Genomic DNA, 24,005 nt, shown 5'->3' with positions numbered 1-24,005 from the left:
AGAGAGGATACAGTGCTTCCTGAAAACTGCAAACCATTTACATGACCCTCTCAGGTGTTCCCACCAAAGACATGAGACAGCTGGGGAAAAAGGATTACAAAGTTGTCTGCTTGAGACGAGCTGAGGAACTGATGAAAACCAAGTGTGCTATTATAGCTCAATATTGTCCTTTGTGTGTATGGTCCTATTTTCTCAAATGATGCTTTTGTACCTTTCCTGCTGTCACTTCATCATCAGAAGGAAGCTCTTAACAAGAGTAGAGGGCATATTCACAAACTGTGACTGTTGTTTCCTGTACATGCATCACAGACCTTGAGTTTCAAAAGTATGGTCTGTCCTCTACTCATAATTGCTAAGCAGGTATAATCAGCTAGTTCTCCTTATAAAGTTCTCCTTATAAGAAAATGCTCTGGTTGTATCAAACTCACAGACTTGACGCCTCTCAGTTCCTCTCTGTATGCTTTATGTATCTTGGTTGTGTTATGCCAGTGTGTTCATGCTCTGGATCAAAACTTTCCCTTCAAAGCTATTCCAGGTGTGGTTCTGGCAGGAGAAAGTCAGTGTGGGGTGTGCATGTGGACACACCTTAGTTTTAATTATCTTTGTATACAGAAGCTTTGCCTTACTGGAGCTTTGTATTACTGATATGCTGTATTAACACACCCATGGCTCCAAAGGAGAACTGAATCACCAGGAATATTACAGTGACAGTGCAAAATACCTCTGCCCAATGGGAGCGTGTGTGCAACAGAAGCTGCATAAGGCTGTTATAGATTACTCGTGCTTACAGGTACAAGAACTGTCCCAAGGCTATTCTGCCCTGCCTGGTGCAAGCTGACAGGAAGGAGATCTGGAAGATGTTAGCAAGTTAAGTACTGTCACTCTGTGGATTTGTGTGCAGCTTGGTTCCCAGCACAGGCCTAGACAGCAAGACTGAGAGGTAGGAGCAATACAAGGAATTGTATCTCCCTTGGTGCACCTCAGAGATGAAGTGACAGATGAGGCAGGCTGTTAACAATGTGGTTTACTGAGATCAGCTCAGCCCAGCTGTACCTGCTGGGCCTGTATTGCACTTTACTCTGAATGTTAGGTTGGAAATTTTAAGTTTTATGGTACTTCTGCAAAGGAGCAGAATACAGACAAATTTTAATTTTGACTCCTTACATCTGGTTGGCCCAAGACTGTAAGTAGGAGCCTATTGGTGGATTTGGGAATAAAGGGTGCTGCTTTCAAATTTAAGTCAAAAAAGCATCCTTTGTTGGTGATGCTTCTCTTGGGAATTTTAGTTTCAAAAGAAAATGAAATTTGAAGGAGAGAGAGACAGCGATGGATCAACGTAAGCTTGGCTTTTGAGCACGCCTACTTGAATTAAGATCAAACCTCTTGGTTCACTCAGTCTCATCAGTATGCACTGAAAAACCTGAGTGGTGGCCCTGGAAACTGTATGTCAGTGATCCCCTCCCACTGCCGCATGCTTAATTGCTCTGTGCCATTTTCTCTATCTCTTTTGATGAAGAAGTGAAGGACTTCCTGGAACAGTGACTTCATGTTAATGCTCAGTTGGTACATGTAGTTGGGTTTGAGTGCACTAGATAAATCTCCAGCCATAAATGTCTCCAAATGTTTAAGGCTTGATCTCCAACATTATTAGAACATCACAGGGAGTCTTGCTACTGGGCTTACTATGCTAGGATTCCACCAGGTGTCTCCCAGCTCCATCCTTCTGCTATCTCAGAAACATGTTTTGGGAAACTAGAAATAAAACAGGCCACACTTACTTAGGTTTTGTACAAGAATTCCTTTATTATAAATAAAGCTGCAAGAGAAGATCTATACAAATTTAACAGTGTCCTGCTATAAAAGCAGCGGTTTGAATACAGCATCACGAATCAAGGAAGAATTCAGGTGGAAAGTTATGATATTATTACCCACCTCATCTGCATTGCCAAGATGGCTATTCATACTACAATTGTATTTCTGAACTACACCCAGGAAGAAAAATCCTACAAAAAAGACAGTTAATAAATAAAGCCATTTATCATATAGGATCCTATGAGAAGAACTCAGTGACCAGCAGCTAAGCTGTTAGAAGTGAGTAAATTCTCATTTCTTCACCACTGAGAAAACATTGCAAAGGCTTTGCATTAAAAACATATGGTGAACAAACACCAAATCCTTTTACTTGAATAACAAATAAGTTTTGGTTTCCTTTGCTGAAATCCATCTTTATAGGCCTGTAAGACCTGTATGCAGAGCAAACTAGAGAGGGATGAAGTCATATTCTGTGGTTGGCACGTAATAAAGAGTGAACTAACAGCTCCCCTTAGAGGACACTGGCCTCCTGAACAGCAACAATAACTAAGACCAAGACATTTCCTAAAGGTGAACGGCTCCTGAGGCTATGTTGTACATCAGTGGTTGTTATCAAGGCACTACTAATTCCATTGCTTTGACAGAACCTATAATAAAGTATTAAAACCACAAGTTGAGGGTGGAGGGAGTGGCTGGAAACCAGAAGAGGCAGCAGGAATTCAGTTGCGTAATTTTTCTGGTCAGCAAATAGCAAGAACAGCACTGAGATGCAAGAAAGAGGTCTGTTTATTCTTCCTTAGGATCTCTCATGGAGATCAGGCTATTACTAGTGATGTGCATTCGTTACTTGTGCTTTACACTGTTTTAAAAGAACATTACTCACTTAAAATCACAAAACATCACCTCCACCCTCTCCCTTTAAAGCTGCTTCCTATGGATGCCCAGCAAGATGTCAGTCAAGGCAGCACTAAATGTGGGTGGCACTAAAAGATCTTAGGACACTTAACTGGCTGACAGCTGATGGACCCGAACTGTCTCATAATAAATCTCTTTAATGAAATCTGAGTTTGGCCTTTTACTGAGAAGCCTTGTACCTGGCGTGCGAAAGATTTAATACAGAGAAACGAGGCAGTCCAGGAAATTATGTTTTTCACAGTGTAGCACTACAAAGGTCTGCTCAAGAGAAATACTGTTTGCCCACATCTCTCCAAATGGAACAAGTATCTAACTTTAGTATATATATTAATATATAGCTGGCAAAGACCTCTGCCCTGAGACTTATTGTAGCACAGCTCATTTCCTTGTAGCCTGAACGCGCAGACCAAGTCTCGTAAAAGATGCTTGGGGCAAAATGAGTATATTGCATACGCGTAGGCAAATTGTGCCCAGGAATTTGCTTCCAAGGGAGTCAGATCCATAAATACCTTGGCTCAGCTCCAGCCTGGATTCAAGCAACCCCATGGGAACACTTCAGGGTGAGTCTGAGTTTAAAAGCAAACGTGCACACACATGCAGAAAATGAAGGACAAAAGATTCAGTGCACCTATCAGTTTAGGTTCCTTTTGAGTCTAAGCAGCAGTGCTCTGAGGTGTGCAAAGGCAAGATTTGGCCTGTTTACATGCTTGTAGGGCTGGTGTTACACAGCCTTGTTCCTCCATTTCAAGAGAGAAGTTTGATTATCCCGTTAAATAGACTTTTCTACTCAACCTTCCCTTGCTCAACCTTACATAAAAGTTATTTTCCAACCCTGTGTGTCATTTCCTCAGAGACCTGGGTCACAAATTTGTTTCTGTTCTTTGGATAGGCTAAATTTAGATGCCTGACAGGAAACGACATAGAAATACTCATTTCTCTCTCACTTGGCTAAGGACAATTTTAGAAGTAACTCAGACCACAACTACTTGAGCACGACCTCCCTGCAGGCCTCTGGAAATGAGTGTTGCAGTTTGCTTTGCTTTAGTGTAGAAAATGTCCCTCAGTGGTGGGGGTACAGACATAAGCAGACATGAAGGAAGTGGAGAAATGGTTTGTACAAGGAAAAAAGGAGAGAGGATACAAAAATTTATAGTTTGCTACCTGTGGTTCCCAAGAGTAAACATCATCAAAGTAGCAGCCTTGAGATGGACTGAGGAGACCTGATAATGAGTCAAAAAACAGGCAGCTTTTACTTGGGTACCTGGCAGCAGAAAGGAATGACACACCACAAGAGAGCTGCAGAGAGCAGTGCCACACTGCCTCATGTACACCTCCTGCAACTCTCCTCCTAATTCAGAGCCATCTTGCTGTCCTGGCCTCACTAAAACCACGCTGAGAGCTCTCTCATTTGGATAGTGAGTTTCCTCCTGGTATCAGACTCCTGAGATCGGGCTTATTACAGAATAATTTTGAGGAGTTTCCTCTTTAGTAAAAGCAAACCCTGCAGCAATCATTTCTCTTTGCTAGTTTTCAGACTTGCTGCTTGGAGATAAGGAAAGCAAACAAATAAACCAAAAGCCAGAACCAGTAACAGCATTTCTCTCTTAAATGACGTAAATAAGGCTCCTGGCCATTCATCCATGGAAAACAGCCAAGAATAAAATCCACTCATTGTGCTACTTTGAAGAAAATGGAAAATGAAATGGTCTCAAGACACTGATCCTGCGGACTGCTCCGTTATATTCCTCCAAGGGAAAAAATATCTGGAGCACAGGAGTGTTTTTGATGGACAGGACTGTTTAAATTAGTGCTGCAAGTCCTATCAAAATGCACTTTTTAAACCCACTGATCCCTTTCAATTAAAGAGCTGTGCTGGGCTTAAGATCTCCATCCAGTCTAGAACTGTGCGTGACCTGAGTAGTGACTCTCCTTCCCAGCCGAGGCTCATGTTGCACCTCCCATAGGTCTCACAGCTCCCACTGTCCTGTCTGCAAGCAGACCGCCACCGCTTTGAAGGCACCAGAATAAATTAGCCATGTTCATTGCTCATCACCACTGTAGCATGGCTGAGGCACAGTAGAAAAATATATTCTTAGCTGCATAAAACCCTGCCAGCCCAATTGTGGAGCAGAAACTTACTTTTATAGCATCTCTTCCAGTTTCTCTCTGTTCTGCCCCCATCCCTTCTTCCTTATTGCAGAAACCATGACATAGACATGGTTCAGCTGCAGACAACAAACTGCAATGGCAAAGTCAGTTGTTTCCATAAGGCTTTGGAAAGCTGCACTCTGGATTTGTGCTTAGAGGAACAAGTGTTTTCCTGCTGGCTTTGGTTAAACAGATTCCTTTTGGATCCCATTGGTGTGGACATGGGGAATGTGCACCATGTACTCACTTATCAGTGCAGATGTGTTCCTGAGCATCTCATGGAATGTGTCAACTGTCTTTCTGTAAACATCCCTGTGTAGAACAAAGGGACGGAAAAGGTTGAGGGGCTCAGCCCTCTGGAATATGATGGGGAAGCCCAGCTCAGCTGGTACCTTCCCATTGCCAATGAAGAAGTGGTAGAGCTTCTTCTCCTGCAGACATTTCTCCAGGAATTTCAGCATGTCCTGTAGACGGGCCTCCAACTTCTCTGGGGCCCAGTCTTGATTTGGACGTGTCTGCAGCAGATGCAGCAACACTGTCTTCAGGTGGTAGTTGGTGAGCCCACTTGGACCTGTGAGGCTGCACTGCTTCCCATGGAGGAAGGAGAGGATCTGAAGGCAGCTGACATGGCAGGCATTGGCAGGCAGCATTTTGGAGATCATCTGGATGAACCTCCTCTCATACACTGCAAAGGTGAGAAACCAGTGAGTGCTGGAGGGGAGGTCTGCTGCTAGGCAGTTCCGAGGGAAATGAGAGATGAAGTAAACATCAGAGTTCTCGTACTGCACCACAGGGGTGAGGTTGAAGGCAACTGATTTCCCCGATTTAAATTTTATCTTCAGGGCTCCTGGGGAGTCCAAGAGGCTAAAAGACAGGTCAAATTCATACTTGTGTGAAATTTTGTTCCAGGCCTTGGTGACTGCAATCTGGAACCACTTCATGACTTGGTCAGCATCAAGATATTGCGTATTTTTGAAGCACAGGAGGTCTTCCATTTCACTGCTGAGTCTGGTAGCATTACCTTGGCTATGGAGGAGGCACAGCATATCTTCTCCCAGCTTAGTCTTGTCACAGATGCAACCTATCTCATCCTCATCTGCCCTGCATACCTTGATAGTGCCATATCCTTGTTCATCTGGGGGAAAAGAATCGCCAGAGCACCATATCTGAGATCGGAAACAATATGGCTCTGGGGGTGCAAAAGGCACTATCAGATCACAGACAAAAGGTTTACGCACTCTCCAATTCTCATACATGCTCCCCACACCCATGCAGTCCTCCACTTCCATGTCAGCATCCCGGTTACAAACACTCCTCAAGGCCTCCAGCAGGTCATCTGCGAAGCCTTCCACCATCTCCCGCATCCTGGCCATGTCTCCAGTGGTACCCAGGATACGCTTCTCATAGAAGCTGGCTAAGATGGCCTTGTCAGGGAAGGCCACCCCTTTAAATGCTTTCCCCAGGACAGCCATGTCATCCTCGTCTGCTCCCGTGTCCTGCCAATTCCCCTCCTGGAAATCCTGCCTCCAGAGCTCGATCAATAGGAAAATGACCATGGAAAGAGCAGTCCACATATCCCATTGGACCTTTTCCTCTTTGACATCCTCCTCTACTTTTGCCGCTTTTTCCAGAACCTTCTGTGCAGCTTCCTGACCTTCAATTTCCCGTTCCAAGCGCAACTTCTCCAGCCGAAGGATCTCTTCCCGCTCCTTCATCTTCTGGATGATTTCCTCTGTATTTTCGAGGATAGTGCCATTCTCTTTAGGGAAGAGGAGTGGGTGGTTGACAATAGCTGTAATTACCACTAGGCACACTCGGAAGATTCCCACAGGCATGGCAGTTCCTTCACTGAAAGAGAAAAGAGGTAGAATGACCCATGATTCAGGGTATATTCTCTCAGGAAGAAAAAGTTAAAAATCCCCTCGTGAATAAAAGATACAGCATCCTTTCTAACCCTATACAAAGTGCTTGGGTTCCTAAGCCCATTCCTGTTTCTACAGGTTAGAAACTAAGCTTCTCAAAGAGACTTTATCAAACTTTATTTGTGGATGGTAAGGATGAAAGGATCCTTCTCATTATATCAGCTTTGAAAAACACAACGATGAAGCCATTCACTACTGTCAACCCACTGCAAAGCTGCTGGGGTACTGTGGCAGGACCTCCCCAGATATAAAAAAAAAACAGGGCTGGAGATGATTATTACTTTCCTCACCATAAGGCTAGAGTTGAAGAAAGGCAGATGTGGCAGTGGCATAGGCAAGCTATTCTGGCTACCTTCCATGTGAATCACATCTGGGGATCCACACAGCCAGTTGAGTCAGAGCAATCTTCACTACCAGTGCTGGTTGTGTGCACCTGGGTGGGAACAAGCCAGCATGGTTTTGTTTTCCCAAGCAGGATCTACAGACAGAGTTAGGATCAGCCTGTGGCAAATCCCCCCAGTCCCCAAAATGCCTCATGACTGTGGTACGTGGAAAAACATTTTTAAACTGGAAAGGATTTCCTTTAACCCAGTGGTTTTAAAAGTATCAGGTTGTTTACTTTTGGTGTTTGTTATTAATCACTATTAATCCTGCTGTCCCAGACCCTAGGCAAGGAGGAGAACATCTCTGACAGTCTCATTCATGTCTTCACAGAGCATGCAACAAACTCAGATCTATTCCAGTGGGCTTTGTTATTGTTAGTGCATAACAAACTTCAGGGCTTAGTGGCAGAAACCTAAGTGCCCTTACTGTGAGCATCAGGACTACATCCTCTGGCATGTGATTATCTTTGCTTATAAGAGGGCTGGGACTCAAATAACAAGGCAAAGGAGGGTTGAGTAGCATTGTCCAAGCAGAAAGAAAATTCACACGGTGCACAGGATAACGTGAAGTGCCCCTCCCAGTGTAACATTTACTAACAATCCTTTTTTTAGATCCTCTGTACGTACACAGATGCACACCCTTACACAGACTTTGCATTGAAGATAGTTTGCTGGCCTTTCTTGTCCCTTTTACATTTATATTAACTCTTCAAATCATCAGACAATGAATTAAAGCTGAATTAATGCCCAAGGCTGGATGTTCCAGTTATTCTGTGAGCTCCATGTCTGGCCACATTTTAAAAATAAACTGGACTCACCCTGCATTGCAAAAGGCTTTATCGGGTTGCTGGGGCAGGGCAGGAAGCCCTGGTGAGATCCTTTCCTTAGTGCTGTGCATTTGCAGGCTATATAAGCTTTCCAAGCTTAAAAATAACACAGCCAGAAGCAAGGAGCCATTGCAGCAGTCTTGACCAGTACAACATCGCTCCTTTGCCTTGCTCCAATCCTGTTTAGATGTTTTATGTTACTATAATAGTTCTCGATTGTGTACGGCTGAAAGAAGCTGGCTTTGTTTTCATGTTCTTGCACCCTTCAAAACTCTCTCATGCCCAGCTGGACATGGCCACACTACTTCCAGAGGCTACCTGGAAAGCAGATGGAACCAGCCCAGCAATTCTTCAGCCCAGTGCTGGCCATCTTGACTGAATTCATTTTATATTGCACTGAAAAGTCTAGGATATCTCCGCTGATTTTGCAGGACTAGAATAGGAAGCATGTACACTACATCATTCCCGAGTAAGCTGCACAGGCATCAACGTCTGGAGGCAAATCAGGATGAAAACTGGAAATGAGAGCATCTTCAGGATAGCATGAATTTGCAAGAGACATCTGTTTTCAGCCTCAAAACTGAGGAAGTTCTGATCAAAACTGCTATAGCAGTTTACACTGGAAAATGAAGGCTAACATGAAGTCCAGTTCAGGCTGAAGGTTAATGAGGCTCAGCGACCAAGGTCAGTGGAACCTGCCCTTGTCAGCTCTAAGAGTGGCACAGGCAGAGCATTCCCACATCTCATCAGAGACAGCTTTCCTGGCTAACATGGGAAGACTAATTCATACAGGTGAAACCAGTAGCACTGCCTGCTAGGGCGGTCCAGTCCTCCACATATAACAAAAGCTGCTCTCTTCACTTGCTTTCAACTTCAGACCAAGCAATTTAAGCTTGATAAAAATATTTATGCCTGCTCTGGATGAGACAGTTTTGTGCGAGGAAGAGAGAGGGAGTCCAAATGTTTCCAAGCTGGAGACTAACAAAAAGAAACACCATTGTTTCATCTACACATCAAATTTAGCAACATTTCATGCATGAAAAACAAAATAAAAGTATTCATGAGGTTTTAAGAAGGCAAGTTCCCAAAGCACCTTTTCCAATTTTCTGGGCACACCATTCCTTTTCCATTCAAATCACAGTCGTTGTCCATACTCTGCAACAGGCTAACATCTCGCAACCTTCTGCACTCTCTCTTGCCATAGTCCCAGGGCTCCAAAGGTCCCTCCAAACCCACTTCCAACCCCATTGGGGTGATTGGTTTCCTCCTGGGCATTTTTTTGGCACTTATTGCTTCAGTGACTGGCACTTGGTGGATGCTAAGGTTAATGATATCTCCAAACAGGCCTGAGAAGTGAGGGGGCAGGTACCATCCCTGCTCCAGATGGGTATGAGGACTCAGGGAGATAAAAGCAGCTGATAGTTCTGTTGCCATTAAAAACAACCATCAGCAACATCCAAGAGCAGATTGTATGTTCAGAGTCTTCCACAGGAGCACCTGTGGCTCGCCCTGCTCAGCTCCTGTGGAAGTCACATCTCATCTTTCCAAGCCTGAAGGAGCCTCTTTGCTAGAGCAGCCCCATCAGCCCCACAGCAGGTCCTGAATGATGCAGGAAGCCTGAGAGGGAAGGGAACGGCAACACTGCCATCTTCTCTGAAGACATGGAGAATATTTCTCCTTCATTAATGGCTCCTTTCTTTCCCCAAAGGCTTCTTATACTGCTATATTTTCTCTCCGAATTATTTTCCCCTTAAATTTTGAATCATGGGAAGCAAAACATGCTCTGTCTGGTGCTCAGCAATAAGGCAGATAGGAGCAAGCTGAAGCTTTGATTCTTGAATTAGAAAAACCCAAGTCACGCTACTGAATGTGGTTCAGTAATGCACTGAAGTACTCTGAGACATCATTTATGACATACTCAATTACCTCCTGCAATTTGGCTGACACAAAATGCGGTTTGTAGGTGGCTCCACATTGTGTTTCACTTTGATAGGTAGCAAGAAAAGCAGCTATTTGAAAAAGTGATAGTAACTACACCTGGATAGGAGCTGTTTTTTTCAAAAGGTGACAAGTTTTTGAAACCAGGGTTTTCAGGGAAACAAATATAATTTTTCACAAGGTCCTTGAGGTCTACAAAGGACTCTGCTACATGTTTTGACCACAGAGAGACATAGGCAGAACAGACACCAACCTACTCTTGGACTTTCTTGCTGGGAAGAAACAAATTCCACACTCAAAGGTTTCAGGCCTGCCCAGCCATACTCCCTCATTGCTGAGTTTTTGGGTGCCCCACGATTCCCTTCCTGCTGCAATAGAAAACAAATTGCCTTTTGGCCTGAAAATGCTTGTGCTCTATTTATGAACACCTAGTCAAGATAAAAATGAACACTTTCAGTATAAAAAATATTCCAGAATTAAGTTTGCTGAAAGCCCTTTGGGATGCACTATGCTCTTCTCCAGTTTGCTGCCTCTGCAGGTATATATTTGAGAGAGAAATTAAGTTTCCTCTTAGTTCAAGGACTTGTTACTTGAGGACTTCAAGCTCTGAACTGTAAAAAGCATATAAATTGAAAGAGAAATGGAAACTGTAGAGATGCACAGCAGTATTATTGTTCCCGACAAAAACTTGGGAAGATGCACTTTAATTAGTCAACCTCACACCACTGACAGAATCACACAGAATCACAGAATCACCCGGGTTGGAAGGGACCTCAAGGATCATGTAGTTCCAACCCTCCTGCCTAGCAGGGCCACCAAACACACACATTCAGATCAGGTTGCCCAGGACCCCGTCCAACCTGGCCTTGAACACGTCCAAGGACGGGGCATCCACAACCTCCCTGGGCAGCCCGTTCCAGGGCCTAACCACTCTCCTTGTAAAGAACTTCCCCCTAACATCCAACCTAAATCTTCCCTCCTTCAACTTGGATCCATTTCCCCTAGTCCTGCTGTTGTCAGCCCTTTTGAAGAGTTTACTCCCCTCCTGGGTGTAGGTTCCCTTCAGGTATTGATAGGCTGCAATGAGGTCACCCCGCAGCCTTCTCTTCTCCAGGCTGAACAAGCCCAATTCCCTCAGCCTGTCCTCATAGGGGAGGTGCTCCAGCCCCCTGATCATCTTAGTTGCCCTCCTCTGGACCCTTTCCAAAATCTCAATGTCTTTCTTGTACTGAGGGCTCCACACCTGGACACAGTACTCCAGATGGGGCCTCACAAGAGCCGAGTAGAGAAGGACAATCACCTCCCTGTCCCTGCTGACCACCCCTCTCCTGATGGAGCCCAGGATCCCATTTGCCTTTCGAGCTGCCAGAGCGCACTGCCGGCTCATGTTCAGTCTCTCGTCCATCAGGACCCCCAGGTCCTTCTCTGCCGAGCTGCTCTCAAGACTGACACTGCTGTTTTCCTACCATCTCCCTATCAATATTTACAGAGCAATCAAAAGACCTTTTCTGACTCAGGACAGATAGTGAAGGCAGTTTTTCTTCCAGCTCACAGATCAAGCTTCAGGGATAGACTTGCTGAATCGATATTCATGGAAAAAGGCAGATGTACTTCTAGAGAGGGCAACAGTAAAGGTATTGGAGCGATCTTTGCCATTAGCTGCTGAGAATTTGTTGCTCAAATTTTGCTTGTTTTGTGCTAAGAAAAACAACAACAACAAAATAATTCAGGGCGTGATTTTATTTGTACACACTTAATAACAGAGCACACATCAGTACCCTTACAGTCTGATGACAAACCTCCCCTAAAAGCCTTCTTCCAAATTCAGAAGGGGCAGGAGTAATTTAAGTTTTAGTTTCTTTCCCAGCCCTGGAGGCTGCCACACTCATCATTTGGCTGCTTTCATGTCAACATGGTGCTCTTCAGCTTTGACCTGAGCTTTCTTGGGAACTGAGGAGTTGGTATTGACAGGACTTCAGTCAAACCTGCCTAGTTCTTGAGACCATTTTTACTGAAGAATCGTTTCTGGGGTGGGCAGAAGACAAGTGCCATTATGGTAAAGAATTTCAGACCAGAATCAAATGAGGCCTCCTATGCCAGCACTGCATTTGTTGGGGCCTGAAGGTTACCTGATGGGATGGACACTGCAGGCAGAGTTGCTCATGGGAGGCATCACACCCAAGCATTTTATCTTGAAACAAGAGTTTCTAGGTCTGCTGGAGTCAGCCAAGTGTGGTTGGCAAGGCAGTGGACCCTGGGGGAGGTTGGAGCAGCTCTGCAGCTGAGGTAAACACACAGAAGCTGACACATTGAAACAAAGCCTTAAGGTGGCCAAGGACAAATTGCACCAGCCTACATTTCCTACCTGGCTGCATAAGTATTAAACACATGAAATCATGCCTAGTTTTCAAGTGGGGATAGCTCCTGCATAGACAGCAAGAGCCTAGGGGCTCAGACAAGAATCCTCGAGATGGCTGCCGCCTGCCCAGACACCACTGCTGCAATGAGAAAATGTCCCCAGACATGTATACAGCAATGGAGATACTCTACTTTCTGCTCCATTGTGAGCTTCTACACATTGCTTTGACAGTAGCCAGCACAGCCTGACTCTAGATGGAGCACTGGCAAAAGCTCCTGCCTTTCCTTCTCTTGCATGCACCTGCAGCACATGCAGCCCAGCCGGAAAAAGACAAAGACACAAAAAGCAACACAGAGTTTGAATAGCACAAACTTGTGCTGTTGTTTCACCCTCTGTAGATAAAGTTTATGAGCAGCGCATGGAACATTCATGAAATGAGTTACTGTCACAGCTGGTTGAGTGTGGACTGGTAGAGACAGGTTTTGTCTTTGCCACTCTACCAAAGCAATCAGCGGAAAGGACTGAATGCACCAATGCAGGAGGTGTAGAGGTCTCGATGGCGAGACCATGTCTAAAAGTAGACCTAGCCATCTGGCCTGCTCAGGACTGCACAAGATACATACAACAACGTGACTGTCTTCCCAAAAATGTTTAGGAAGCCCCATTCCAGGTTAGCTGCAAGGCCACAGGACAGCAGTTGCATAAGGCTGCTTGTCCAAAAACCATTGTTTTGCAGCTTGATTGAGAACATCAGCCTTCTCAACATCCGTGAACATCCTGTCCCAGGCCTGTTGTGGTGCCAGTGGGGTCAGTTGCACAGCTCCAGTCGGACATCCTGCCCAACAGGTCTGCTGTGGACATTCGGAAGCAATATTTTCCTGTGAGGTCACCAGATCAGTTATTTCCAAGGAAATGCTGATGCTCATCCTGTGTACGGGACTAGGGAGCCCTCCCTTCCCAAAGACGGTGAGATTTGAAGTGGATAACACGTGAGCTGCACTGACATTGCTCTGGAGGCAGACACTACTGTGTAGCTTGTATTGGCCTCAGGACCAGTAGATACATTACATTACGGGCTGCACAGAAAGGACCCACAAAGCCCCCAGCAAGCAGTGACTTTGCTAGCACCATTCCAAGCAGAGGAGTGCCCAACTTGCTCTGGGGCAGATGAGGAGCCTCTTGCATGTCTTCCAGTCATTCATTATCTTTGCCATCAGGAAGCTTTTCCTCATGAACTCATAAACTCCTCCTTACTGCAGTTTGAATCTCTAACTTTCCAGAGAAAATTGTGAGTAAAAGTAGAATAAACTATTTCTTTTCTCCTTGCAGAAGCACTTAAGATCAGAGGCTCTTCCCTCCTGCTTAGCTTTCTCTGCACACATATGCATTTGTAAGATGTTGTCATAATATCCCACAACCTCTCTTCTGCCCCTAAAACCTGGATAGTACAAAGAGTTCACTTTCTGGCATACACAGTTATTTGCCTTCTAATACTCTTTTCCAAAACCTAAAGAGATATGGTTCTTGATTTTCAGTTTCATCTATCTCAGCATTTCAGCAGCACATCATTCCCGTATTCACAGAAAGAACATGACTCTGGCCTCTCTTCCATCACCAGCAGCTAGCAGCCACTGTCAAGGATAGCTGTGATAGTTGCTAAATTAGCACAGAGCCACATCATGCCCTCAAAGCACTCACTCCTTCTATGTAAGGCTGGACACAAGAGGGAATGCCCATGGAGATCAGGAGATAAAACTGATAGCATGAGGAGTATGTTTTTCAACACCCTGCCTCAACATCCTTTTGCTATTTGACTCTGCAGGCCAGCTCAGCTCTCACCAGCAAACAGTGTGAGCGAGGGCTGCCTGTGCACTGCCTCAGCCCCTCCTGCTATGGCCAGGAAGGGTTTTCACAAACTGCAACGCACTGCTTACTGTGAGATGCGTGAGGGGAAAGGTAGGAAGTGTGTATGTGGCTCCCACCCACACAGTTAGCTGTTATGGTAGGATCCTGGCCAGGAACAGCTTGGCTTTTTTAAACTGAATAAATTTTGTCTTGTTAACTGAGAGGAAAACAATGGGAGTAGACTAAACTTTTGTGTTTTTCAGAGGAGAAAAGACACACACTAACACATAAAAAAAAAAAAAACCTTGGCTTACCAGCCTCACCAGCTTCCACCTCCTCAAACCAACTGTGATGGGAGCCAGGTTGTTCCCTTGCACAATCTTTCACCAGCACAGATGGACATAAATGACAGTGACACCCCACTGCTCTACCAAAAGCCCAGTAATGTCAACCACAACGTAAGGAGCAATGTCACTGTGTCTGTCACACACACATGCTGTATGGCCTCCACTGTGCTCACAATGGGACCTGCTCTGGCTGTCGCACCCTTGGTCACCCTTGCATGTGTGGGCAGCCAAGGCTCATTGATTCATAGGGGACAGTCACCTCATGGAAAGCTGGTGTGAACACAAAAAGGGATCAGTGACCAAGATATTTGTTTAAACCTGCCTTTTCTTCCTCCCAGTTAATTCCCAAGAAGGTGAAAAAAACTTAGGCAGTGTCATTAAGTCAAGCAGCAGTTACTTTGACTCTCCTTATCCTATGGCAAACATATTGCCTCCATCCCTATATATCTGACTTAACTGCATATTAAACATTCAATTATACGAATGCTTCAGTATGCAGAGAGTTGGAGGAAACATTACTAGAAAGCTGGTTTCCCAGCAGGGATACACCACTCCAGCACATCTCAGAAGTGTGCATGTGTATGTAGTCACAGCTCAGACGCAACTTGAAGAATGCTTGTTTTACATGTGACACTATGAGGCCCCATTTCAGTCATGTAACACTGAGCATTCATATATTACAGTTAGTAGAAAGCACATGCTTTGAATTACCTCCATGTTGAGAGGCTGAACCAAAATCAGTCAAAATAAATTGCCATTGTAGGCTGGGTATTCACTTGATCTGAGATCTCCATCACAGTCTTGACTCAGTGACAAAGTAACAGTCACATCAGGAGATCAACAGGCCCAAGAATAAATAGGGCTTAAATAGGGCTCAGAAATGCTGAGATTGATGGTCTTTGTAATATTGGACTATTGTTTTGATAACTAGTTACAGCTGTTTGTATTCAAACAGTTGGGTAGGGACAATATTTTAAAGCTGACTATTGTAGCAAGTACATCACCACAGAAATGAAAAACAATGCTTTTTTTGATTGCCTGAAATACCAGCTTTTTAATAAAATACAATATAGTTCTTTAAATGAAGCAGAAACACCAGACCATGAAAGCCTCTGCAGGAATGGGTGGAGCGTGGAAGAAGGAGAAAGCTGTAAAGAGCACTTTTACTGCAAGGCTTCCTCTGTTCTCACTAGGAAATTTGCTACTCTCACAACTGCTTTCCCTAGGATAACTTCCCAGTCTAAGCAGAGGCAGTCTGCATTTCATGCCAGCATCTGCAGGAAGAATCAGGCTCTCTAACTTCATTACACAGTGGCTCTAGAAATGAACAGCAGAAACAACACAAATACTCTGGGAATTAATAAGCCCGTTCTTGGCTTGCGAGTCATAAATCTAAAAACTGCCAAGAGATACGTACACACACAAATATGTTGGCTGCAAAGTACTGCTGGCTATCCCTGCTTTTCAAAAACAGTTTGAATTAAAACAAACAAACAAAAAAACAAGAGAAAAATAACCCTTATAAGAAAACAAATCATCCCACCTTTGTACTATGCTTCCACTAGCTCAGAGTCATTTCCACCCAAGGGAGTGACTCAGAACCAAACTATTGCTACTTGCAACTGTATGTAGTAATTTTTATGTGCTCTTTGCTCAGTCCCCTCTGCTTACCAACAAAAGACCTTTCAGCTTTTTCCTTCCCTGAACAGTTTGTAAAGTGATTGCTGGGAAGAAAAGCTCTGGAAAGATTTAACAGGATAGGAGTGATGCAACATGAAGTGCTGTTAGCAAAAGTACCAAACATGTGAGGGCTGTGAGGCCACGTGGTTTTCATTTGGGACGTATGGGGTGAACACAGATGTTTGCTTCCTTTATAACATAAGCACAACAAAGGATAACTTTGTTTGAAAGACAAGGGGCAGGCTCTCTGCACACTTAAAGACTGACTTATAACGTAATGGGAACTGTGAGTCATAGCTGTGGGGCCTCTTATCATGGGCACAAAAAATCCCCTCTGCTGCAGCAGAGCTTAGCTTTGGAGCAAAGAGCTTCCAGCCCTGCATGTGAGACTGAAAGCATCTAGGACTAACAGCAAACACAGGGCTGAGCCAAGAACACATGCTGGGGATGACTTACAACACAGATACATCCTTTTCAGTTGACATTTCCTCTCGTAACTCCTTCAGAACCTGAGATCATAATCTGTGCTCATTCCAACAGCATCAAGCAGCTTTGGCTCAACGAGATGAGATGGACATCAGTGAGATGCTATCCTAGCACCTTCATACTGGCTTTTGTATTTGGCTGCAAAGGAGTGTGGCCTTGATGCTTAATTTGAGCAGAGCTGGCTGTCCAGAGCTCTATGTCCTTAAGTTATCTGAATTACCAAGTAACTTACGTCGTGGTGTGTCACAGTAAGGGAGGATTGGCTGATTGATTACAGCTACCTGAAATACAGAGACCTATCTCAATCCTTGCCCCTCCTAGCCTGGGAGAAGACAAAAGTCTTCTCTGATTATCACGAGTGGCTTGTCATCTGCAGCTCAGGAGTACAGAAAATCCAAGTGCTCTTTCACACATTTAACAGTCCTGAGGTATTTTGTTGCTAAATCTCCAGAGACAGTTAGAAATTTAACTCCCATCTGAAACCGGTGGCAGTCAGGTACCTGAACATTTGGGGACAAATGATTTAGGAGCTAAGCATTTTGAATCCAGATATAAGCACGAACATATGCCTGTATCATGCAGATTAAGTGTCTCAGTTTATGCTTGAGAGCATCTCCCTAGCTCCACTTCTAGTATTTATCAACATTCTCCAAGAGCTTAGGAATAGAAAAATAGAGATAAAAGAGTTCTGAAAAAGCAATACAGTCTCTCCTGCCTACACTCACCGCCTACACTACTTGGATGGTTTTTGGCAAGTCTGTTTTGCTCTGAAAAGCTTCCAGCAAATCTTCATCTCTGCATCACAAGACAGTCTAGACTAGGGCTTAACTACCTCTATCTGTAGGAATTTCTGCTTATCACTGTGTGCATTCTCCAAAGAAAGGTGTAAGCCCTGCATGGGGTTCTGGCACATATAGATCCTATCTTGTCTTAAGGAGTTACTTCTCTTCCTGAAGACAGTGTGGGAATCTTTTGCTCTTGCTCATAATCACGTTCTCTCTGAGCACCACCAATTCCTCTGCAATCCAGAAGAACTGAAAGCAAGGCACTCTGAAGTTGAGTTTCATTGTTTTCATTTGTTTTTGGCAGCAGACTGCGTCTTTTCAGTTGATGGCACCCACCATCCCTTAGGTGAACCCAGAGAAAGATGCAGCAAATAGTCACACAGGTGGCTCAACTGACTCCTTAGAGCTAATATATCACTTTCCTACTCTGACTCCAACACCTTCTCTGCTCTTCCCTCTGGTTTTGAAAATGAAGGAACAGTACATTTTCTTTTGCCAGGCAACTGAAGTAACCATATGAATCAGAAACTGTGCCTAAAAGGGCTTAAAGTCTGCAACAGTTGGCCTCGGTAGGTTTCATCCTTGCCAACACCATGGTTGGTTTTCCTAAGCCACATGCATGGCAGTGGGGTGCATCAGATATTTGCCATGTAAATGCTGAAAAAGCATCTCTGCCCTGAAGCACATATCGCTGATATAAATAACATGCTGGATCAGCCAGAAAAACCTGCCTTAGGAAGAGGAATAATAATGAAACGTGGTGGAGGGAAAAGAAAAAGAGAAAAAAACTCATTTACACACAGGCAGTGGCAATGAGCCAGTTCTCACAGCTTTGATCCAGGCTGGTTCAAGAAGCTAGCCAGGGAATGCTGTGAACTGAGCTTTGCTAGAGCAGAGCAGCTGTCTGAATTGAGATGGGAAAAAGGGAACAAACACCACCCAACACAGACACAGCTCCAGTACAAATAAGAAAAGGAATTAAATCACATGGACTACGTGAAGTAGCAGGTACTTAGAGCTGCAGCAGGACATTGTGGCAGCCAGGACTGCTGCTATGGTGGCTGCTGGTGTCACCAGCACTGTTCCCTCCCCACTACTGTATCGCAAGTCACACTTGCAACGTTGTACCACCAGACTTCTGGGTTTCACTGGGCAGTTCTGCTTTCTGCGGGTGTCTCAGAGATTTTCATACAAGCATAATCTGGACCAGTAAAACTGTGCATTGCTGCCTTGTAGAAGCTGCTGTTTCACTTCAATCCAGCTGTCTCTGACGTCTGTCCTCTCTCTGACCATGAGGAGGCATTCCAGGCCTTTCCCCCCAGCTTTGACACTTTAAGGGGGGGGGGGGGGATCCACAGTTCACTCTGTATGGGTAAAGTATCTTTGTCAGGTTGTCCTGCATAGCAGTAGCAGCTATCAGCAAAGCATGTACCTCTTAATTCCTGCCTGCTTTCCCCTCTGACTAGACACCTACAATACCAAACAACCAGATAAGAGGAATTTTACACTGAATGCCAGAAGCAAGAGCTTCTTAACACTGAACTTCCAAACTGAAGCCATTTATCAATGGAACCTTCTCAGTACTGCTACATCAGGTAGTCTTTGTCTGACCCTTATTGCTGGAAACAACACTTAGCTTACTAAATGATGAACCACACCACTTCCTTTACAGCATTTCTCCTGCAAGATCTCCTAGCAAGAGCTAGGAGACTCTCCCAAATTATGTGAATGCTGGAAAGAAGAATGACCTCTGGAACACTTACCTGCTACACGATTTTGCAGGTGCTCATTAAACTTCACATTACTGTGATCACCACAGTGCAGAGAAGACTCTGTTCAGTCACTCACTGCTAAAGCACAGCCAGGAAGTCTGCAAAACACAAAGAGAATGAATGAGGAAGTTCAGACAGAAGAGGGGTACATAATGCAGTTAACTAAATTAGGAATTGATTAAAACAGTTAACTCCCCCCTCCTTACCCAGTAAAATGATTACAGAAGCTCAAGACCTGAAATAATCAGCTTTGAAGCGATCAGGAAAGAGTTAAAACTCCTCCCACAAGAAAAGGTGAGAATGGCACCGTGGGTCTGTCAGAGTTGCAGATATATGGGCAGACAAGAACCTCCCTCCTCTGACTCCATCCTCACCGACCAGCTCTCTCCTTTAAAATGGATTAGGATCGAATTAGCAGCTGCATAAGTGTAAGGGCTGGGACAGCTCTGTCTGGGATTGGTCTGCTTCAGAAAAGTCATCCAGCTGCTTTAAGCAGCTTGCGAGGTAGAAATACTTGCTAGGGGAGCTGGGTTCAGAGAGTTAATGTGAGAAACAGAAAATGAAGGAGAAGATGCAGGAAACACTCTGAGTGTGCAGGAAGATACAAAGCGCAGAACCACAAGTTAAACTACTGCATTCTGGGAGGAGAATCTATGAAATTTTAGATGCAACAGGAAATGAAGTGTCCTCCAGCAGAAGTGGTCCATTAGCACAACAAGCAGAGGTCACCCAGCTGTGTGCAGGCAGCCCGGGGACAGGCAGCATCTCCCTCCTATCCAGCTGCCATCACAGCCACTTCAAACCTCTGATCCAAAGCCTGATGAAAGCAGCAGCATGTCTGCGTGCTGAGCTTTGGAGCTGGGTCCTTGGAGGGCTTAGGGTTGAGCTGATGCACCCTTGCTGTCCTGAACTGCTTCACATTGGCAGCTCTTGGTCAGGGTTGATCAACTCTCCCTCTTCTATGTACCTGCTCTGAGCAGATCATCTGCATTCTCACTTCTCCATTTCCATCTTGAACTCTGAGACCAAATTGGACAAACAGGCTCAGCCTTGACTTCCTGTACCTCTGCACCACAACACTACTGAGGCTGCTGAGCCAGGAAATCCAACCCCAGAAGGGCTGAATCCATGCTGTAATATCGCAGTGGTTGCTTGTTAGCCCTCAAGGCCTGCAAAGCCAGGTCCTGTAATGGCTCAAAGTCAGTTGGGTACAGCAAGAAATTCTGCTGGGAAGGAAAAAGCTGAGGAGAGCAGTGCTGCTGGACAGGAAGAAGAGCAGGAAAATGATGCTAAGGGGCCAGAAGAGCCCAGCTCCAAGGCTCACATTCAAGACTAGCTCAGCCAGCCTTGTATGACCCACACGTGTGGAAACCAAAACAAGCTAAAAAAAGAACCCTGTCATAACTGCACTCCTGGGCTGGCTCTCCATCCCTCAGCCTGCTCAGATCTTGGCTACCTGCCTCCTTTCTTCTTCCTCCTGCTGAGGGGTGAATGGGCAGAAGGTTTTGCTTACACAGCTGAGCACCCCTGCTAAACCTGGATTTCATGGCTGGTACATGGCACTCCTGACCAAGCTCCCTCCCTGCCTACAGCTGCGCAGCCAGCCTCTACCTCTCTCCCCCACCCAGCAATTATGTGTCAGGATGGAAAGTACATGCTCTGGCAGCAAAACTGCTTTTTCTCAGCATGAGTGGATTATAATCGCCAATGGGAGAGAAGGAGCTGGCCCACCCAACAGCCTACTTTAAAGGGGAACTAAGCTTCCCCCCCAGCTCTTTTCTCCATTGCACTATTGCTATGGATTGTAATTGCAATTCTGTGGAGCAAGAAGTGCAGCATAGGACAGCATGGGGCAGCAGAGAGACTTGAGCAGGCTCCTCGTGGAGTTCATAGAATTTCTCAATGCTTCCCAGAACAATACTTTTCTGAGTTTTCACCTGTTGACAGGGGCTGAATTTAGCTTGAAAGCTGACATGAGAAATCTTGTTTAAGAAAGGATGCAGTTGTGTAAAGAGGGAGTAATAAAGCTCGAGAACTAAACCACCCTTTTTGCTAATATACTCAGTGCACTCAGGGAGCTGACTTTTATATTGTGGTGTACTTTTTTCCCCCAGTTGCTCTCAGTAAGCATGCTTCCTTATATCACTCTATTTGAATGAACTTTTTTTGCAGGCAAGCCCCAAGATACTGAACCAACATTCAACAAGTAGCCTATTGCAGAAGCCTGACTAAAATTGTCCTTATGAAAACCACAGTTTTTGCATAAAATACAAACTCAGAAATGAGCTAGATCAGCATGCTGAACATCAGTTTCCATGGGTCAGATTTCTTCTCTCTGTTACTCATCGCCACATAAGGAGAGTTGCAAGCACAGACAGTACCTCAGAGGCTGCAGAGGCACACAGGAGCCCTTACTGTCATGGAGACAACCAACACAGCATGAAATGGGAGTGTGACACAGAGTTCGGAGTTACTGGCTGTCATTTGGCCTGAAGCAATCACTCAGGAAGAGCAAAACTCCTCTGCTTCTGACCGGACTTCTTCAGTCTGACTTGTATGGAAGGGGAAAAAAGTTTTTTCTTCGTATATTGTAATGCTCTGAGCAACAAAAAGAGGAAGACAGTTAGGCAGGGAGGGGTTGCTGTTGAACTCTATGTAAACAAGGATGGCTCCCTGGGCAGGCACAGGTACCCAGCTTCCCTTGTGCACGCTGCTCATACAAACACCAAATGCTTACATGTGCGTACCCCCATCATGCAGCAAACACAGAATTATCCACCAGCAGGGAACTGAGTCCTCAGAGCTTCATTACTACCAACATTGGCTCTCTGATCTCTTGCTACTTCTGTGGCAATCACACTTAACATATTTTTCTCACATGGGAGCAGTATGAAGCATCCATTGTGCTAAAAACAAGGCTTTCCAGTTTCCATGCCTAATTTTCATTCTCTGCTTTTTCCCAAGGACAGAAAGAAAACCCTTACAAATGTATTAAGGAGAACTGGGAGCACTAGGTTTTAAAACTAGATGAAGGTAAACTCTATTTTAATCTATGAAGGTAAACTGAGTAACTTCAGTCAGAGCTGTACAAGAACATTATTATCTCCACCAAAGCAAACTCAGAGCCTCACAAAAGCAGCTGTGTTTTTGTAATCCTGTCCCAGCACTCCCTGCCCAGTCCTCACTTGGCAGCTCACACCAAATAGCACTGGCTATGGTTTAGGCCTATAGCACTCATTAAAACCACGTTAATAGAAATGTTCTCTTAAAGACAACAGTAGTGCTCATCTTGCTTGGCCATGTAACAGACTCCAACAGCAACACGCCCTACTTTTCTGAAGAATTTAACGTGGTAGCTCTAAAGACAACTCCTCTGTAGCATTACAGAATCATCAAGGTTGGGAAAAATCTCAAAGACCATTTAATCCAACTACTGACCCACCCCCCCCTGCACCCACTAACCATGTCCCTCAGTGCTACATCTCTGTTTTTCTTCAGATCTTCCAGGGATGGTGACTCCCTATGTCAGACTGTGCCAGTACCTCACCACTCTCTGACAAGAACATTTTCATAATATCCAACCTGATCCACCTTGTGCAACTTAAAGTCATTACCCCTCATCCTGTGGCAGGTTGCTCTCTTCACTGCAAGCTGAAGATGTAGAGGCTGCAAAAGCTCTTTGAGCCAGTTTTATGGCCCAGGACCTCCAGTATCCTGATCTGACCAGCTCCCATCAGAGCTACAAATACCAACCGAACATCTTCAAAAGAAATACCTGTGCACAGGAACAGCAACTTAGACAAAACACTGCTCCATCTCTCTGTGCCCATCAGAGAGCAATATGGTACCTCAGATGAAAGGCAGAAAAGTTTTGTAACACAATGAATTACTCTCAAGCCATGTCACACCGATCACAAAGTGCAGTGCTGCATCTTGCACCTACTGATCGCACCAGAGACCACCACAACATGAGGTCCCACTTCTGCTGGTTCCACCAAGCAGAGGTGGCCGTGAGGTCTCTGTTTCACAGCCCCGCCCTGCTGCAGGCAGCCCCAGAGCCGTCGGCCGCCGCTCCAGCCCGGAGAGCCGGGCTGTCCCATTGCGTCCCGGAGAAAACCTGCCCCGGGGGCCTGATCCTTCCTGATGCCTGCAGGGCGAGCACCGAGAGCACTTTCAACAAGCGACTTACCCCACGAAGAGACAAAGGAGAAACCCCACCAAAACGCCACTCCTCTTTCAGCAGCTTTTCTCCCCAAACCAACACAGGCAAAACGCCCTTCCTGTGCAGAGCAACCCCGTTTCCTTCATTTCCCCCTCCGGCTCCCAGCGCCGGGCCCGCTGCCCCCAGCCCCGCACACTCACCGCAGCGCACCGCACCGTGCCGGGCAGCCCCCGCCGTGTCTCGCAGCCGTTCCCCGCTCGCTGAGGTGCGTTGCGGTGCAGGGGGACCCGCCCAGCCTGTCCGGAGCGGGTTTTCTTTCTCTTTTTTTTTTTTCCCTCCTTCCCCTCGCTCAAGGCAGCCCTGCCAGCCCTAGGAGCCTTGCCGTCCTCCCGCAAGCCACAGTTTGCTCCCTGAGCTCCCCGCTGGTTCCCAGATGGTTTTGTGCAGAAGGCACCGCGGACGGAAAGGAAATGCGCTCATTTTGCTTCTCGGATGTATTGTGACCTCCTGGTGGTCGCGCCGAGTGTGCGGAGCAGCGACCTCGCCTCCTCCCGGCTCTGACGGAGCGGAGCGAGAGGATCCTGGGACCGCTGTGTTGTCGGCACGGCTCAAAGCTGGCACGAG

At 45.6% G+C, this 24,005-nt stretch overlaps 2 protein-coding genes across 6 annotated transcripts in view; one reads left to right on the top strand and one right to left on the bottom strand.

Moving 5' to 3' along the window:
• Positions 1-1,786: 1,786 nt before the first annotated feature.
• On the bottom strand, positions 1,787-23,971 carry LOC122160078 (inositol 1,4,5-trisphosphate receptor interacting protein). Of its 5 annotated transcripts, none has more exons than XM_042818290.1 (3): positions 23,582-23,971; positions 19,211-19,317; positions 1,787-6,723 (listed from the first exon to the last, which is right to left on the bottom strand). In XM_042818290.1, exon 3 carries the CDS (start codon positions 6,708-6,710, stop codon positions 5,061-5,063), a length of 1,650 nt encoding a protein of 549 aa, XP_042674224.1. In that variant the 5' UTR covers positions 6,711-6,723; positions 19,211-19,317; positions 23,582-23,971; the 3' UTR covers positions 1,787-5,060. The 5 variants fall into 5 exon arrangements, with proteins under 5 accessions (XP_042674224.1, XP_042674229.1, XP_042674225.1 ...); XM_042818295.1 differs by having other exon boundaries at positions 23,597-23,971; XM_042818291.1 differs by lacking the exon at positions 23,582-23,971 and adding an exon at positions 23,409-23,489.
• CFAP58 (cilia and flagella associated protein 58) overlaps positions 23,101-24,005 on the top strand; it is a 63,868-nt gene continuing 62,963 nt past the window's right edge. The window contains exon 1 of the mRNA XM_042818207.1: positions 23,101-23,646. Coding sequence (XP_042674141.1) covers positions 23,101-23,646 — 546 coding nt within the window. The remainder of the gene's footprint in view (positions 23,647-24,005) is intronic.

The sequence above is a fragment of the Centrocercus urophasianus genome, unplaced genomic scaffold (genome assembly GCF_019232065.1).
Source record: "Centrocercus urophasianus isolate 14NV4802_14NV808 unplaced genomic scaffold, USGS_Curo_1.0 seq_17, whole genome shotgun sequence".
NCBI classification, from domain to species: Eukaryota; Metazoa; Chordata; class Aves; order Galliformes; family Phasianidae; genus Centrocercus; species Centrocercus urophasianus.
This window is presented reverse-complemented; position numbering and strand designations above follow the sequence as displayed.

Bases quoted from the DNA above. Each gene is read 5' to 3' on its own strand.
- LOC122160078 (XM_042818290.1), bottom strand. From the start codon at position 6,710: ATGCCTGTGGGAATCTTCCGAGTGTGCCTAGTGGTAATTACAGCTATT.